The sequence below is a fragment of the Oratosquilla oratoria genome, chromosome 5 (genome assembly GCF_046742065.1).
Source record: "Oratosquilla oratoria isolate Oo_2021 chromosome 5, ASM4674206v1, whole genome shotgun sequence".
NCBI lineage: Eukaryota > Metazoa > Arthropoda > Malacostraca > Stomatopoda > Squillidae > Oratosquilla > Oratosquilla oratoria.
The window spans coordinates 37,901,484-37,917,732 of record NC_134781.1 but is presented as its reverse complement, the minus strand read 5'-3'; the positions used below and the strand labels follow the sequence as shown (position 1 = coordinate 37,917,732).

Below are 16,249 nucleotides of genomic sequence, written 5' to 3'. Positions count from 1 at the left end.
ACATTGTAATAAAACCAACAGTCCTGTACGGATGTGAGACATGGACACTGACAAAAGAAAGGGAGAAGAGACTGGAATTTTTTTAAAACAATATCCTGAGAAGAATCCTTGGCCCAGTATATGATGAAGAAGAAGGGAAATGGAGACGAAGACATAACAGGAAAATTAGAGATCAGACTCGGCAACCGTGCATTCAGTATGAAATACGGGGAAGAAGAGCAAGGTTGGCTGGACACTGCATACAAATGGAGGCAGACAGACTACCAAAGAAGGTGATGGAAGGAGTAGAGGTCAGACGACCAGTAGGGAGACCCAGGTACAGATGGATGGAGTAAAGAAGGATGTAGAGAGGGTGGCACCAAGAGAGGACTGGAAAGAATTGGCAGAATATAGAACCATCTAGAGAGGCATAGTGAAAGCAAAGGGCTGTCCTCCCTGACAGCCAACAGAGTCGTCGAGTCATATATATATACATCGCACACAAAATTTGGAACTGTACGTGAATCTTAGGCCAGGTATGATAAATAGGAGAGTAGGAGAAAGGATCTCACAAGCATTGCTCATTTCCTGTATAGTATACTACAATTGATGATGTCCAGGGCTTTCATGTCACTGAGAACTGGGAAGAGGTAGCAGCCGACCGCAGCAAATGGCGCAGTGTTCCTCACAAGCAGCTGAAGTCTGGAGAGGAAAAAATTCTGACCACAGCCAGTGAAAAGAGAGCCAAGCGGAAGGCACACACCCCAGCAGCCACTCCAACAAGCCACACATGCAGCAAATGCGGCAGAGACTGCCACTCCCGCATCGGACTCACCAGCCACAGCCGTCACTGTCGCTAGCAAAATCATGACTTTCTCCGGCGCAATATCCATAGTCGATATCGACTGACGGAGGCCTACTACATACTACAATTAGGTAAATACACAAAGATCACTTTCTTGTTCAAAAATGATAATAATAGTTTCTTTCTTTGGCCAGACGGGGGAAGGAGCACAGATTGTGACAGCTGGAGGGACTTACACTGTCATGCCCCAGATGGCGCAGATGCAAACAGTGATGATTGATGGACAAGAAGCCATATATATTCCAGCATCTAGTCAGCATCCAACATCACAGCATGCTATACAGCTAGGTGGAAATCAAGCTATTCTCACACCATCTGGTCAGCTGTTGCGAGCACAGAATGTTATTCAAAATGTGCAGAGTGTAGCTGCTCCTGGACAGGTAAGCTTCATGTTCTTGTATAATTGTAGGAATTTATCTTTTAGTTCTTGAGTAAATAGGGTGGTATTTTGTTGTGCATAAATATTCTAGTATGTCACAAGGTGAAGTCATACTTGATATCTCCCTCTCTCACTCACCTCTTTATGGGTGAATATTTACCTAGTTGTATCTTACAGGAAGGGGAGCTATGCTTGTGGTGTCCCATCTCTATCTCGCAGTGTCTAAATTGCTCTTAAATTCATGTATGGCTTTTGCACACACTATTGTTTTGTCTAGTTTGTTCCATTTATCTATCACTGTGGGGAAAACCATTCTTTTTCAGGTCTCTTTTATTACACTTTTTTGAGTTTCCTTCCATGTACCCTTGTATTTCTCTTATCCTAATTTAGTAAGTGTTCTCTATCAAGTACTTTCATACCTCTCATGATTCTGTAGATAGTCAACAAGTTACCTCTTTCTCTTCTTTGTTCCAGAGTCAGTAATTCTAGTTTTGACAATCTTTCTTCAAATGACAGTTTTGAAAGTGTTGGGGCCATCTTTGTAGTTGCTCTCTGGATTCTCTCAATTTTTCTCTATTTTCTCTATTTCTTGCTCTTCATCTTGTACTACTTTTAGAACTTTTCTAACCAATTCTTTCTCTTCTTTATCTCTGTGGGACCTAATTAGGTTTTTTTCTTTAGACCATATACTACTATATAATTCTTTTAATGCACTGTATCTCTTACCAAATTTTCTTTTTTCTTAATTACCTGAATGAATATCTTTAGTATTCTTTTGCATTTGTTGAACAATTTCCTTAAAAGCTATCTTATCATTTTCTTGATCTTTCTTCCATTCTTTCCTAAGCTGTTGTAAATCTTCCTCATCTATATTTCTTCCAGTTTTCTTGGTCATTGCCTTTATTTGTTCATTTACCTGAGAGCAAGAAGGGCCAATGTAAAAAAAAAATGGCCCTTTTGAGATAAGCCTACCAGGGAACAGGAATTTCAAGTCTATCAGTGCTATAATGGTCAAAGTCAGTGGCACGATAGGGAAGCCACACCAGCCCTGTTCTGAGCCAAAGTCAATGATCAGTCAGAAATCTTTGTGCTAGAACAGCCAGTGTTTTGATATCTCAAAAGGGCCATTTTTTGACATTGGCCTTTCTTGTTCTCGGGCCTAGAATTATTTTTGAAACCTCTTCATTTTCACATTTTATTTCAGCAAGTTCTCTTTTTAATGTGCTTACCTCCTTATTTATTTCAGCATTTGCTTTCTTTAAGTCAGTTCTGTCATACCCAGTAAATCCAGAAAAAGGCCCTTCACCACTGAAAACCTTTTTGAACCTAAAGGAGATTTAAAGTTCATATTTATGTTTTGTTACACTTCTGCACTGGTAGAGGACTCTGAAATCATGTTTACTTTTTGTTTCACTGCTTTACCATGAGGGGTCTTCTCTGGCCTATTTTCATTTTCTTCCATTTTTCTTCAATACTCAATATTTCCACTGTAATTAAACCATTTCGGGCATCCACAAGTATTCCCCTTCCCATTCAACACTACATATCTTGCTATTGTAGCACTGTTGAGAAGGTCCATTTTTAATGTATTTCTCAGGAGCTCCAATTTTTATGTGTTGTTAGTCTGACGATTCATGTGTGTATTTACCTACAGTGCTCAACAAGGATGTATGAACGGTTAGCGAGAATGAGTGATGAGGAGTGTTGAGGACTGTTTTTGCTGAAATGCACAATTTTATATAAAAAATTAGCATAAGGTTGCATTATTTGACCTATTTTCTTTAAAATGTGTGATTTCCATATAATTTGATCAAAGAGAAGTTGCGTTTTTATCTTCTACAAAATTACCAACCACATCCTGTCCAACTCACTAATTGCTGACCTCAACCAAAGGTTCAGACAGGGAAGGTCATGTACCATAGATTTCATCTGTTTTTACTCAAGCCAAATAGATATGATACAAGAAAGGGATGGATGGGCTGTTTGTGCTTTCTTGGACTTAGAAAAAGCTTTTGATAAGGTACCACCCAAAAATTATTAAAATATATATATATATATATATATATATATATATATATATATATATATATATATATATATATATATATATATATATATATGAGGGATACATGAGAGCCTGCTAAACTGGATGGAGGACTTCCTGAATGGGAGAAAGATGAGAGAATAGTACTCAGAGATAAATATTCTGGATGGAAGGAGGTGTTTAGTAGAGTTCTGCAAGGATTTGTATTGGCTCCAATAATGTTTGCTATTTATGTGAATGACATGGATGATGATGTGGAATGTTACATGAGCTTCTTTGCAGACTATGGTAAATTGTTGAGGAAAGTAAAAACCGAAATGGATTGTGAATCACTACAGAAAGACCTGAATAAGGTATGGAAGCGGAGTCAGAAATGGCAAGTGGAGTTTGGAAAAAGTAAAAATAGAATATCAGGACAATATAGATTTGGAACTAAGGAGGTAAAGAAAATGGGATCTGAAAAAGATCTGGGAGTAATTATCTCAAACAACTTGTCCTCTGATAAACAAATAAACAAAATTGTCAGACAATCCTATAACTTGCTAAGATCAATGGAAGTGGTACCTATTTGGACGAAGAAATTAGTATAAAAAAAAAAAAAAAAATTAGTCACACTGATATGCGGCAACATTGTGGTCACCCAGTACCAAAAAGTGAAGCATGCTTTCATAGATTTGTTACAAATTAGGACAAGGGAATCATATGAGACATACAAAGTAAAGAGAAGTAAAGTATAAGATAAAGGAGGCAAAGAGGAGAGCAGATGTGAAATGGGGTAAGAATATGACAGAATTTTGAAAGTAATAAAAAAAATGTTTTGGAAAGAAATTAAGAGAGGAAGAGGAGGTGAATCAAGTAGAGAAGAAAAGGTAAAAGGTGCAGATGGAGAGATGATAATGGAAGAGAAGGCAATAAGAGGAAGATGGGCAGATTATTTTAGGGAGTTGTTAAATGTGGAGGAGGATAGGGAGGGAAAGGTAGTTGCAGTGGGAAGCACTAAGAAAATGAGTGATGAGTGATGAAAATGGAGGGGAAATAAGGAAAGATGAGGTGAAGGGAGTTGTTAAGGTGATGAGAGCAGGTAAGGCACCTGGGTTGGATGGATGACATGCAGAATGTCAAAAAAAAAGGAGGTTAGTGATGGTGGACTTGCTGGTAAGGTTATTTAATGTTTGTTTAAGAGAGGGTAAAATGTCGGAGGACTGGAGGAGTGCCTGTGTAGTTCCACTTTATAAGGGAAAAGGGGACAAATGTGAGTGTAGTAGGACAGGTAGGGGTTGTGTAGATCAGATTTTTGTGGTAAGAGAGGTATGTGAGAAAGCTATAGGTAAGGATATTTTTTGGGCTTTTATGGATATGGAAAAGGCTAATGACGGTAGACAGGAAGGCACTGTGGGAGGTATTGCAGTAGTACATAAACCTAATCACACTAGTAAACTCACCATCCCATATACATAACATATACCAAGAGCTTTTCCCCCCATACAAGGGAGGTAGCTAAAGTCATAAATCCACTCTCTCCTATTTCAGCCCCACATACTCCACTCCCATTCACCACCCCTCTGTCCCTCTTTTCTTGGTTTCTCATGGATGATGGGTCATCTCTGCATCTTGCCCACTGCCCTGAGTCAGAAGCAGTGCAGCAAGACACAGCACATCCACAGCAAAGCCACTTCATTTAATTGGTGACCCCCCTCCCTGGCCCCTCGTACCGAAAAAGAGAAGACTGGGAGAAATCCCTTTGGGCTGCATCAAAATATCATTCACACATACCTCACACACCTCTCACACACACACACACACTTTTGTCGAATGGATGGCGAGGATTAGTGTTCTGAAGAGAAAGTGAAATTTTCGTGGACCTCGACGCAAAGGAAGTACCTATTGTATTTACAGGGAAGGGGATAACTCGTGGTGTTGTGGGAAAGTGAGGAAAAAGGAGAAGGGGAGGGATTACCGAGGGAAATGGAAGGAAATGAGGAAGGGGAGGACTTGGTCCAAGAGGCCAGACGTCTTGTAAACAAACGAAGGACCGATGATTCTGGTGATGGGATTAACAAAATTGTAAAGATTAAATATATAGATAAGAGCAGCACAATGGAAGGTGAGGATAATAATTTCCAGGGATTTAATGAGGGTGGGGGGGATACCAACCTCCCCCGATTGACAAGACTAGAGGAGATACTTGATAAGATGATCGAACATTGGGAAGACAGGTTTGGTAACGTAACCAACATTGCGCAGATAGTTGAAAAGTTGGAAGAACTAGAGAAGGCGAACAAAAATTTAACTAATGAAATAGAAGAATTAAAAAGACAGTTAAAAGAAGTAAAAGAGGAGAATTAAGAATTAAAGAGGAATAATAAAGAGGCCATAGGAAAAGAAGTGCAGGGTTGGAAAAAAATCAAAGAAAACAGTAAAGTTGCATTTACTGACATAATTAAACAGCAAATGAAAGAACAGACTGAAGACTCGGTTATCAAAGTGATGAGACAGAAGGAGAATATAGTAAGAGACTTAGCAGATAAAAAGAAATGTATAATTATATTAGGAATGGAAGAGAAACCACCTAGATAGAACTTCAAGAATCAATGAGGAAAAAGAAAAAGTAAGCAGTTTACTAGAATTAGTTCAGGAAGATGAACCTGAAATAATGAAACAAATCGAAGAGATGTTTGGGCTCGGAAAATATAGTACAGATAAGACCAGACCAATTAAGATTAAATTTAGGTCACAAACAACAGCAGAGAATATCTTAGCAAAAACAGGGAAGCTAGCAGCAAGTGAACAATATAAAAAGGTATGGATAAAAAGAGAAGTGAATAAAGAGGAAAGAGAGGAAGAAAAAATGAAAAGGAAAGAAGCTAAAGAAAAAAACGAGACCAGAAAGGAGTTAGAAAAAGAAGAATTCTACTGGAGAGTAGTGAATATGAAATTGAGGAAATGGACCATAACAGAGAGAAACAAAAAAGAAACAGAGAATACAATGGAAATAACAGAAAGTTAAGAGTGTCCTATACAAATATAGATGGATTAATAACAGGACTGAATTAACTGAATGAGTATCTGAAGGAAAAAGAACCAGACATAATGGGAATTGTAGAGACAAAATTCAAAGGTCCACTACCACCCAACATCATAGGACACAATGCATATAATTATTGGATTAGAAACAGAGAGATAAAACAAGGGGCTGGAGTTATGTTCCTGACTAAGAAGGATATAAACGTGAAGAGTGTCACATATGGAAAGAATAGAGTAGAGATGATTATGATAGAAGTAGAAGACAGAGATAAGTAGAGCAGAAAGTTTGTAATAAACTACGTGCCCCCAAAAACAGCCTCGTGGGAAGAGAGTGAACATAAAAGTATGTTAGAAGACACAAGAAAAACATTAAACAAGATAATGGAAGATGGAGAAAGAATAGTTATGATGGGGGACTTTAATTGCAAAGAAATCTGCTGGGAAGAGATGACCGTAAAGGGTGGAGAAGACTCGTGGGGAAATGTTCTACTTGAGATGATTATTGACCACACAATAACACAATGGATTCAGGAGAACACTAGGTATAGAAATGAAGAAGAACCATCGAGACTAGACCTAATAATCACATCAGAACCTAAAATAGTGGAAAAGATAGAATACCAGGCACCATTAAGTAAAAGTGACCACATATTGATAGAACTAGAACTAAATGAGAAAAAATACATGAAAAGAAATGAACAATATAGAAAAGGAAGATTGATGTATGAATTTTTTTTTTTTTTTTTTTTTTATAAAATAAGAGAATTCTTTCAAAATGAAAACTGGGAAAGAATACACAAAGATACAACAGTAGAAGAGAAATTAATATTTTGACAAAAATTTATAAAAAGGAGTGGAAAAGTATGTCCCAAGACAAAAACAAGAAAAAGAATATGTAAAGTGCTGGTACAACAAAAATTGTAGGGAGTTAAAAGACAAAAGAGACAAAGCTTGGACCAAATGATAGAAAAACAAATGACCTGAAAAATGGAAAATATATACTTGTTATAGAAATGAATATGTACAAACGTGCAGAGAGGAAAAGAGAAAATATGAAAAAGATGTCATAGAAAAATGTAAAGATCAACCAAAACTATTCTACAGATTTGTAAATAACAAACTGAAAAACAAACAAGATTTGGAGAAATTAAGACAAGGAGGAGTTGAATACACAGAGGAAATAGAAATGGCAGAAATTATGAACAGGCATTTAAATCAGTGTTTACAAGGGAGAATATACAACCGGAAGAGATCGAATGGAAGGAGAAAGTCCCCCCTATGAAAGAAATAGAAGTAACAAAGAATGAAATAATGAAACACTAGAGTAATCTTGATGTTAGAAAATCGCATGGACCAGATGAAATAGCAAACTGGATTTTGAAAGAATGCAGAAATGAACTGGCAGACAAAATACATAGCATAATAAATAGTTCCTTGAAAGAAGGAAAAGTTCCAGAAGATTGGAAAAAAGCAAATATAGTACCTATATATAAAGGAGGAAATAAGGAAGACCTTACCAACTATAGACCAGTCTCTCTATTAAGTACAATAGCAAAAATTTGTGAAAGAATTATCAAAAGTAAATGGGTAAAATATTTAGAAAAAAAACAGCATGCTAAATCCAAGGCAATTTGGATTCAGACAAGGACGATCATGCGTCACTAATTTAATATGTTTCTATTCAAGGCTAATAGATATAATACAAGAAAGAGATGGATGGGCTGATTGTGCATTTCTAGACCTAAAAAAAGCTTTTGACAGTACTACATAAGAAGTTGCTTAAGAAATTAGAAACTGAAGGAGGAATACAGGGCAAACTGCTTAAATGGATGGAAGACTTTTTGCAAGAAAGAAAAATGAGAGTAGTGATAAGAGACAAACACTCAAAATGGGATGATGTAATAAGTGGTGTTCCACAAGGAACAGTTCTGGCCCCAATAATGTTTGTTATATATATTAATGATATGGATGAAGAAATTGAAAGTTATATTAGCTTCTTTGCAGATGATGCAAAACTATTAAAAAAAGTGAACACGGAAGAAGATTGTGAGTCACTACAGAGTGATCTAAATAAAGTATGGGAATGGAGTAGGAAGTGGGAGATGGAGTTCAACACTAAAAAGTGTAGTATAATGGAATTTGGAAAAAGCAAAAACAGAATAACAGGATCATATAAATTGGGAGAAGGAATAAAAAAAGTAGAAAATGAGAAGGACCTGGGAGTCATTGTTATGAATAATATGTCACCTGAGAAACATATAAATAAGATTTTTGGAGAAACTTATAATTTAATAAGAATCAAAGTGGCATTTACATACCTGGATGAAGAAATGGTGAAGAAAATTCTAATCACTCTGATAAGACCAAGATTGGAATATGCAGCAATGATGTGGTCACCAAGTACAAAAAAATGTATATAAAAACTTGAAAGAATACAAAGAGCAATTACAAAATTGGCACCAACACTCTCAAAACTATCATATGAAGAGAGACTAGCAAAACTTGAACTACAGACACTAGAGCAAAGAAGAGAGAGAGGAGATTTGATAGTTATTTACAGAATCATGAAAGGCATAGAAATTACTGATAGAGAGAATCTGATAAAATGGGATGATAGAAATACAAGAGGGCATGGAAAGAAAATCAAGAAAGACAGCTATAGAAGAGATCTGAAAAAGAACAGCTTTCCTCACAGAACAAGTTAGATGAGAAAGTGGTGTGTGCAAAAGCAATACATGAATTTAAAAATAGTTTAGATAAAATGAGATATGAAGACAGGACACCACGAGCATAGCCCCCCTTCCCGTAAAATACAACTAGGTAAATACACACATCCATCCCCCACCCATCCCCTTCCATGCATCTATCCCAAACATGTGAATAAATCTTTCCCCCTACAAATAACCAAAATAAATTGATCATATACAATATCCTCCACAGCCTCAAAATAAAAAATAAAAGCCAAAAATCATCCTGTCCCAGTTCTAAGTGCACACACTACCTAACCCTATGCAAGCCTTCTAGATCTCCCACTGGCCCCACCAGATCCAGCTGGAATCAGTGAAACATATCAATTTCTAACTCAATCAATAATCAAATCTTCGCTCTTCAAGAAACAATATCCAAGGACATGGAAAAACTTGCAGCAACCACAACCAACAAATCATGAACTGGCTTCCAAGGACACACAATCCAAAACCATCACCACACTAAACAATAATTAATTTCATCATACACTTGAACTGGTGAAGACTCATTCCAAATTGTGAAAACATACATACCCTTCTCCATCAATATAAACATGACTGTATCTGCTTACAAGAAACACAGGCACATGTTCACACCCCTAATTAAAAAGTCATAATACATACCTATCCCCTTTCTTCTTACCCAAGCCAAATAAGGAGGTACAGTAATCGGATATCTCGTCACCACCATTTACACTCCAAATTCCTTTGAGAGTCACTGCAGCCAAAATTTTCCTACATTGTCCAATAACCATCTTTTCTTTATGCCTACTTCCTTCAGAAAACAATATGTTAGAGACATTAGAGACTCTTAGCCAGCTATACCCCTATGTCTTCTACTGGGGGACTTAAAGACACCACCACAAATCAAACTAATATCAACCCTTGTAACAAATCACTCACTGTCACTATACAATACAAACCAACCTTAAGTCTTTCACATACAAACAATAAACTACATATTCATCAATCTGTCTTTGTGTGCAGGTTGATGAATGGGCACCAGACCTACACAATAGTGACCATTTCCCTCATCGTACACCCAATATAGGCTCCCTTCTACCTCCACAACCTTGATGGTTCCTTCCTTGAACAAACAGGATTAATCTTTCAAACCACTAAATATTCAACAATGAACAACAAAATCCACACAGAGCATATTTACACCCAGATGACTAGACAAGGCCAACCACACCTGAAAAGAACCACACTAGCATGAAAAGAACCACACTAGCATGCCTGTACTAAAGGCACCATCATGAAGAGAGTACCAACACAGAGTAGGTCTGGCCACATATTTAAATTGCCCCAGATGCAACCACCACAAAGAAAACACAGAATACCTCATACTACTATGCCTCACACTAACAATCCCAAGTAGTTTCCAGGAGGTGATGGGTCTTCAACAAGAGAGATCAAGAGGAACAGATTGATCAGATTCACAAAACCAACTCTTGAGTTTACTGGTGTGGGATAATTGACTCGCTCTCTTTACTCCATCCCACCCTCACCTGTATAGGGTTAGAAGGCAATACTTTTATGGCAACAAATGGTAGACATAGGGAAAGTGGTTAACAAGAATATTTGTGAATATGTACATCTGTTGCTACTCATACATACATTATCCCATTACAGCAAAGTGTTGCAGTTGGAGGGGTGCGCCAAGCAGCTGGTGCAGCAGCAACTGGTGCAGCTAGTCAGGTGGGGCAAGTTGCAGCCCAGGTTGTACAGCTTGGAGTTGCAGGAATGCCCCAGGCAACTATTCCAGTGCAAATTCCAATTTCTTCAGCCAGTGGTCAGACTATTTTCCAAACCATTCCTTTTCCAGTGCAGATTATGCAAAATGTTGTTTCAAATGGACAAACCTTGCAAGTAATCCCCCAGATTGCCCAGGTAGGTATCTGTTGTGCTTGCTAATTATAAAGAATTACTCTGTATCTTGGAAAAATTGCTTAAGCTTCAGTGCTTGCAATCAAATTAGTGCATTTTTCACACAGCAATTACAATTTTGTTTTATATTTTGAGAATAGGGGCACCATTACAGGCCATATCGAGGTCACAGATTTCATGTAAGAGAAATGTAAGGCAGTAGGAAAGGTAAGATATTTCTGTTAAGGATTTTAATTTGTTCATAATTGGTATATATGTTTTTTTTTTCGTCAGGTGCCTTCTCAGCCACAAATAGGTCACATAATATTACCAAATGGCCAGCCACAGCAAGTACAAGTTTTACATGCAGGAGGTACAGGTATGGTTTCCCTGGGTCACATGGTTCAAGGTTCAGCTGGAACTATGACACAGTTGCCAACTACTCAGGCTGTAACTACAGCCACATGGACAACATCAACAGTAACAACACCCACTGTGACAATTCCTACTGTGCAAACTGTATCTTCTGCAGCATCAACCACTAGTGATGACAAAGGTAGTCAACAGAGTCAAGCTGGGAGCCAGGTAAATATTGATCAATGGAAAATTTGAAAGATAAGCATGAGATATGATTTTCCTACAGTGTAATGTAAAGTCCAGTTTTCCATAATATTTATGATTGGTTTCTTACCAGCTACTACTGAAATGTCAACAGGGTGGTAGCTCAGGTTCTGGACCTATCACAGTGTCATCCCAGTCTCAAATGGTGGCTGCAGCAGCAGCAGCAGCTGCAGGAGGGAGTTTAACAGTTTCAAATGCCTCTCAGATATTGCCCCAAGGTATCACAGTAACTCCACAGGTAGGGCAGAAATTCATATTGATAAATTCCCTGTTCATAAATGTAAATAAAAATAATTTGTTACACAAGAATATTTGCAGGAATTAATCATTTACATAGAGGCAGCTGTCAATATTCATGGTTTTACAGTATAGTTTTGACTACTCACTGTAGATGCCAGGAATAAGTGGTTCTGTTATTTGTGGCCCTGGGTTGACCCTCATTTACATAATTATGTTTCATCAGTTTTGGCAAAGTTGTTTACACTTGATGGGAGGACATACATATACCAAAGGCTTTTTCCCCCTTACACGGTGGGTAGCCAAAAAGAAAAAGACATAGAAACCACTCCCACCCATTCCATTCCCTACATATCCCACTCCCCTCCACCCTCCTCTCTCCCTCTTAACTTGGCACCTCCTGGATGACAGGTCATCCCTGCATCCTGTCCACTGCCCTGGGTCAGAAGCAGTGTTGCAAGACACAGCACATCCACAGCAAGGCCACTTTCTAAAATTCAGCGACTCCCCTTCTGTCCCCTTATGCAGAAAAGGAGAAGACAGGGAGAAATCCCTTTGGGCTGCGTCAAATTTTTTCTCGTACATACTTCCTCACCCCCCATCCCCACCCACTCCCCCTCACACATCACAGCATCATTCATACACAACCCTTCTCCATTCACCCCTATCTTCTGTCCTCTCCCATCCTTCCTCCACGGACATTCCTCTCGTTTGTAATGCCCCTTTCACCCCATCCATCCATCTTATCCTAGGATGCCCCCTCATATTTGCTTCTTCCACCTCTGTCATCCCCACCTTTTTTACTTATCTTTTTCACTCATTCTTTCCATGTATCCAAACCATCCCAATACTCTTTCATCAACCCTATCTCCCAACTCCCTTTCCACCCCTGTTCTCCACGTCACCTCATTTCTCACTCTATCTAACCCAGTAACCCCTATCATACTTCTCAGACATTGCATCTCAAACACATTCAAACTCCTTCTCTCTTCCTCTCTTATGTTCCATGTTTCTTCCTCATATTCGCTTCTTCCACCTCTGCCTTCCCCACCTTTTTTACTTATATTTTTCACTCATTCTTTCCATGTATCCAAACCATCCCAATACTCTTTCATCAACCCTATCTCCCAACTCCCTTTCCACCCCTGTTCTCCTCGTCACCTCATTTCTCACTCTATCTAACCCAGTAACCCCTATCATACTTCTCAGACATTGCATCTCAAATACATTCAAACTCCTTCTCTCTTCCTCTCTTATGTTCCATGTTTCTGCCCTGTACAATGCTGTTGACACAATCACTCCTTCATATAACCTCCTCTTAGCATCCATTCCCAGATGTCTATTTCTCATTACACTTTAATCCATCAAGGCATTTTAGTGTAGGCTGATTTGTCACAAAAACCACGTTTCGCTTTTTCTGCTTGTTAAAATTGATTTAGCAACGGATTCTGGTCCAGAATATGATAGAGATGAGAAAAAAATAGGGTTCCATTTTTTCTTACATGTTTAATAGGTAGTATTTTGAAGAAATCCAAGATGGCCACCGTAATACTCATAAAATAGACTCTTTCGCATATCTCTGCATGTAGACATGATACAAACATGATTAATGTGTCTTTTTGTATGTTTTCATACCCGAGGAAGTCATTTATAGCATTAATTTTACAAAAAAATGCAAGGAAGATGAAATATTGAATCAGTACAGTCCAAATTGATTTCTTTGCAGCCAATATATCCAAAATGGGTTCTGCTATCATGAAATCCGATCTTCAGTGAGGCATCTTTATATAATCGTATCTCGATTAAACGAACGAGCTTCAATTAGAACATATATTTTGAACACCCACCTACATACACACTTATACACGCATATATTTAAGCGATCACAATGAACAAGCCAGAGTAAACGATTACAATCAAAATCATTTTTTTACAGTTCACATAAAATGTTTCTGTCATCTCATTCATCCTCGCCGATATTTATAACACTGAGTTCACTGATGTTCACTTTGTTGTTACAAGTGTAACCGATGCACCCACACACTTCAGTACAAGGAATGGGATCTTGTATTCTTGTGTATGTCGAGAGCTAAGCCAACAGTGAATGGAGTTTCAGATCGTTGTTTGAATGTTCCATCCCTGCTTTTTGATTCATACGATAGCTGTCGATTAGATTAATAAGAACTGACAAAGTGTTGTGCAAGCAACGATGCACCCACATCAATGGATTCCTCCCTGCTGCTATCTCCAACGTCCCTTGTTCCCCCAACTGCGTGCTTACAGAAGATGCTGAGCATGGGGGGGCGGCTTGTAATCAGCAAAGGTTCCATAAAACTTCCATGTTGGAGAAGATGCGATGTCCTTCCTCAGTATTTTTGCCGCTTGCAAAAGTACCTTTAAGTCGTTTTTGAGGTTGTCTGCTGTAATTGTGCTTGATATTGCTTCATCTTTAAGCTTTGTAGAAAGAACCTGCTCTGGCTTGGTTCTGTTTTGGGGCTGGCTGAATTGAACATCAGCAATGTTCTGTAGAATCAGTTGCTTCAGGTAAGGCTTATAATTGTGGTTCTCCAAGAGGGGTAAGTCATGCTCCTTAAGTAGGTTGACATAGGTTTCCTGAATTTCATTCATATTGAGCACAACATTTTTTGTAGTGTCATTGAAGGCAGTCTCTACAATATCAAGAATTTCAAGATCTGATAGCACCTGACGAAATTTGACTTTGGTTGATTCTTCTCGTTTTTCTGTCTTAGCGATATCACGTTTTGCCTTAACTAAGCATGGAAGGTGATATTTCATGTCTTCAGCTATTGCTTGTAATAAGTCTGGTGATATTGTGCTTGATATTGCTTCATCTTTAAGCTTTGTAGAAAGAACCTGCTCTGACTTGGTTCTGTTTTTGGGCTGGCTGAATTGAACATCAGCAATGCTCTGTAGAATCAGTTGCTTCAGGTAAGACTTATAATTGTGGTTCTCCAAGAGGGGTAAGTCATGCTCCTTAAGTAGGTTGACATAGGTTTCCTGAATTTCATTCATATTGAGCACAACATTTTTTGTAGTGTCATTGAAGGCAGTCTACAATATCAAGAATTTCAAGATCTGATAGCACCTGACGAAATTTGACTTTGGTTGATTCTCCTCGTTTTTCTGTCTTAGCGATATCACGTTTTGCCTTAACTAAGCATGGAAGGTGATATTTCATGTCTTCAGCTATTGCTTGTAATAAGTCTGGTGAACTAATTACACTGTTCAGTCTCACTTTGAGATTCTCATTGTTTGTATTTTGGCCAATATTTTTGAGTTGGAGTCCCATGTTTTTGGTAGAGATTTTGTGCAATTCACTGATTGTGTCTTCCTGACATATGATACACCTCTGTTTGTCAAAAGATTCTTCTCGGGCACACCTTCTGGGTATTGACACTCCTTCCCCCAGATCAGTAGATGTCTGACGCTATTCCTTTCTCAAACCTTGCTTTTGCTTGGTCAATGTGCATCTTATTAGTAACATCTTTGTAGCAAACTTTATGGTATCGAAGACCTTTCGCAAGCAATTCTTCAGCAGAAGAGTCTTGCAGACGTCTATTCAGCGACGCAAACTTTGTTTCCCCGTATTTATATTGTTGCTCAGCACAAGTAGCAAGTTTCTCAACAGAGGAAAGTTTAGGCTTCAACACAAAATTGGTATAATCAGTTGGTCCGATGGTAGTTTGGCAAATAAAGCAAAGTCCAAAATCAACAGACTTTTCAATCTTCCTTGGTGGAGAATCACTCATCTTGGAGGTAGGCTAGGTGTTCTTTTCTAGACGCTCATGAACTGCCTCTAACCTGAAAACATAAGAAAAATCAAATTAGCCATGGTTATATCATGTTCACTTGCAAAGAAAAAATCTATATTATGAGTACTACAGCGGGAAATAAACATAGCATTAACTAGACTACGTAAGATTAACTATGAGATTTCGTGCGGAACAAATTTTTTTTATTTTCCTTTCATTTTTTTGTCAAATCAATCACAGAAATGGCTTCCTTGCGTGTGAAAACATATAAAAAGACATATTATTTATGTTTATATCATGTCTACATGCAGAGATATACGAAAAAGTCTATTTTATGAGTATTATGGCGGCCATCTTGGATTTCTTCAAAATACTACCTATTAAACATGTAAGAAAAAATGGAACCCTATTTTTTTCTCATCTCTATCATATTCTGGACCAGAATCCGTTGCTAAATCAATTTTAACAAACAAAAAAAGCGAAATTACAAATGGACCTCCACTATTTACTCGCTTCTCTCAATCTACATTCTACCTCCACCACCACTCCTCCTCCCTTTCTTGCCACATTTAAACCCAAGTATCTAAAACTATCCACTTCCTCCAGTCTCTCACCCTTAATGCTCACTTCCAGCCTGCTGTCACTCTTTCCCCTTATACATCTCATCACCTTACTTTTACCCACATTTATCTTCAGCTTCCTTCTTTCACA

General features: G+C 38.1%; 1 protein-coding gene across 3 annotated transcripts in view; it reads left to right on the top strand.

Annotated features, from left to right (window-relative positions):
• Positions 1-16,249, top strand: part of LOC143025470 (uncharacterized) — a 78,541-nt gene that overhangs the window by 22,018 nt on the left and 40,274 nt on the right. For 2 of the 3 annotated variants that reach the window (XM_076185185.1, XM_076185187.1), the window contains exons 2-5: positions 979-1,224; positions 10,674-10,931; positions 11,202-11,492; positions 11,602-11,766. In XM_076185185.1, the coding sequence (XP_076041300.1) occupies positions 979-1,224; positions 10,674-10,931; positions 11,202-11,492; positions 11,602-11,766 (960 nt within the window). The remainder of the gene's footprint in view (positions 1-978; positions 1,225-10,673; positions 10,932-11,201; positions 11,493-11,601; positions 11,767-16,249) is intronic. The other variant, XM_076185186.1, reaches the window with a different exon arrangement.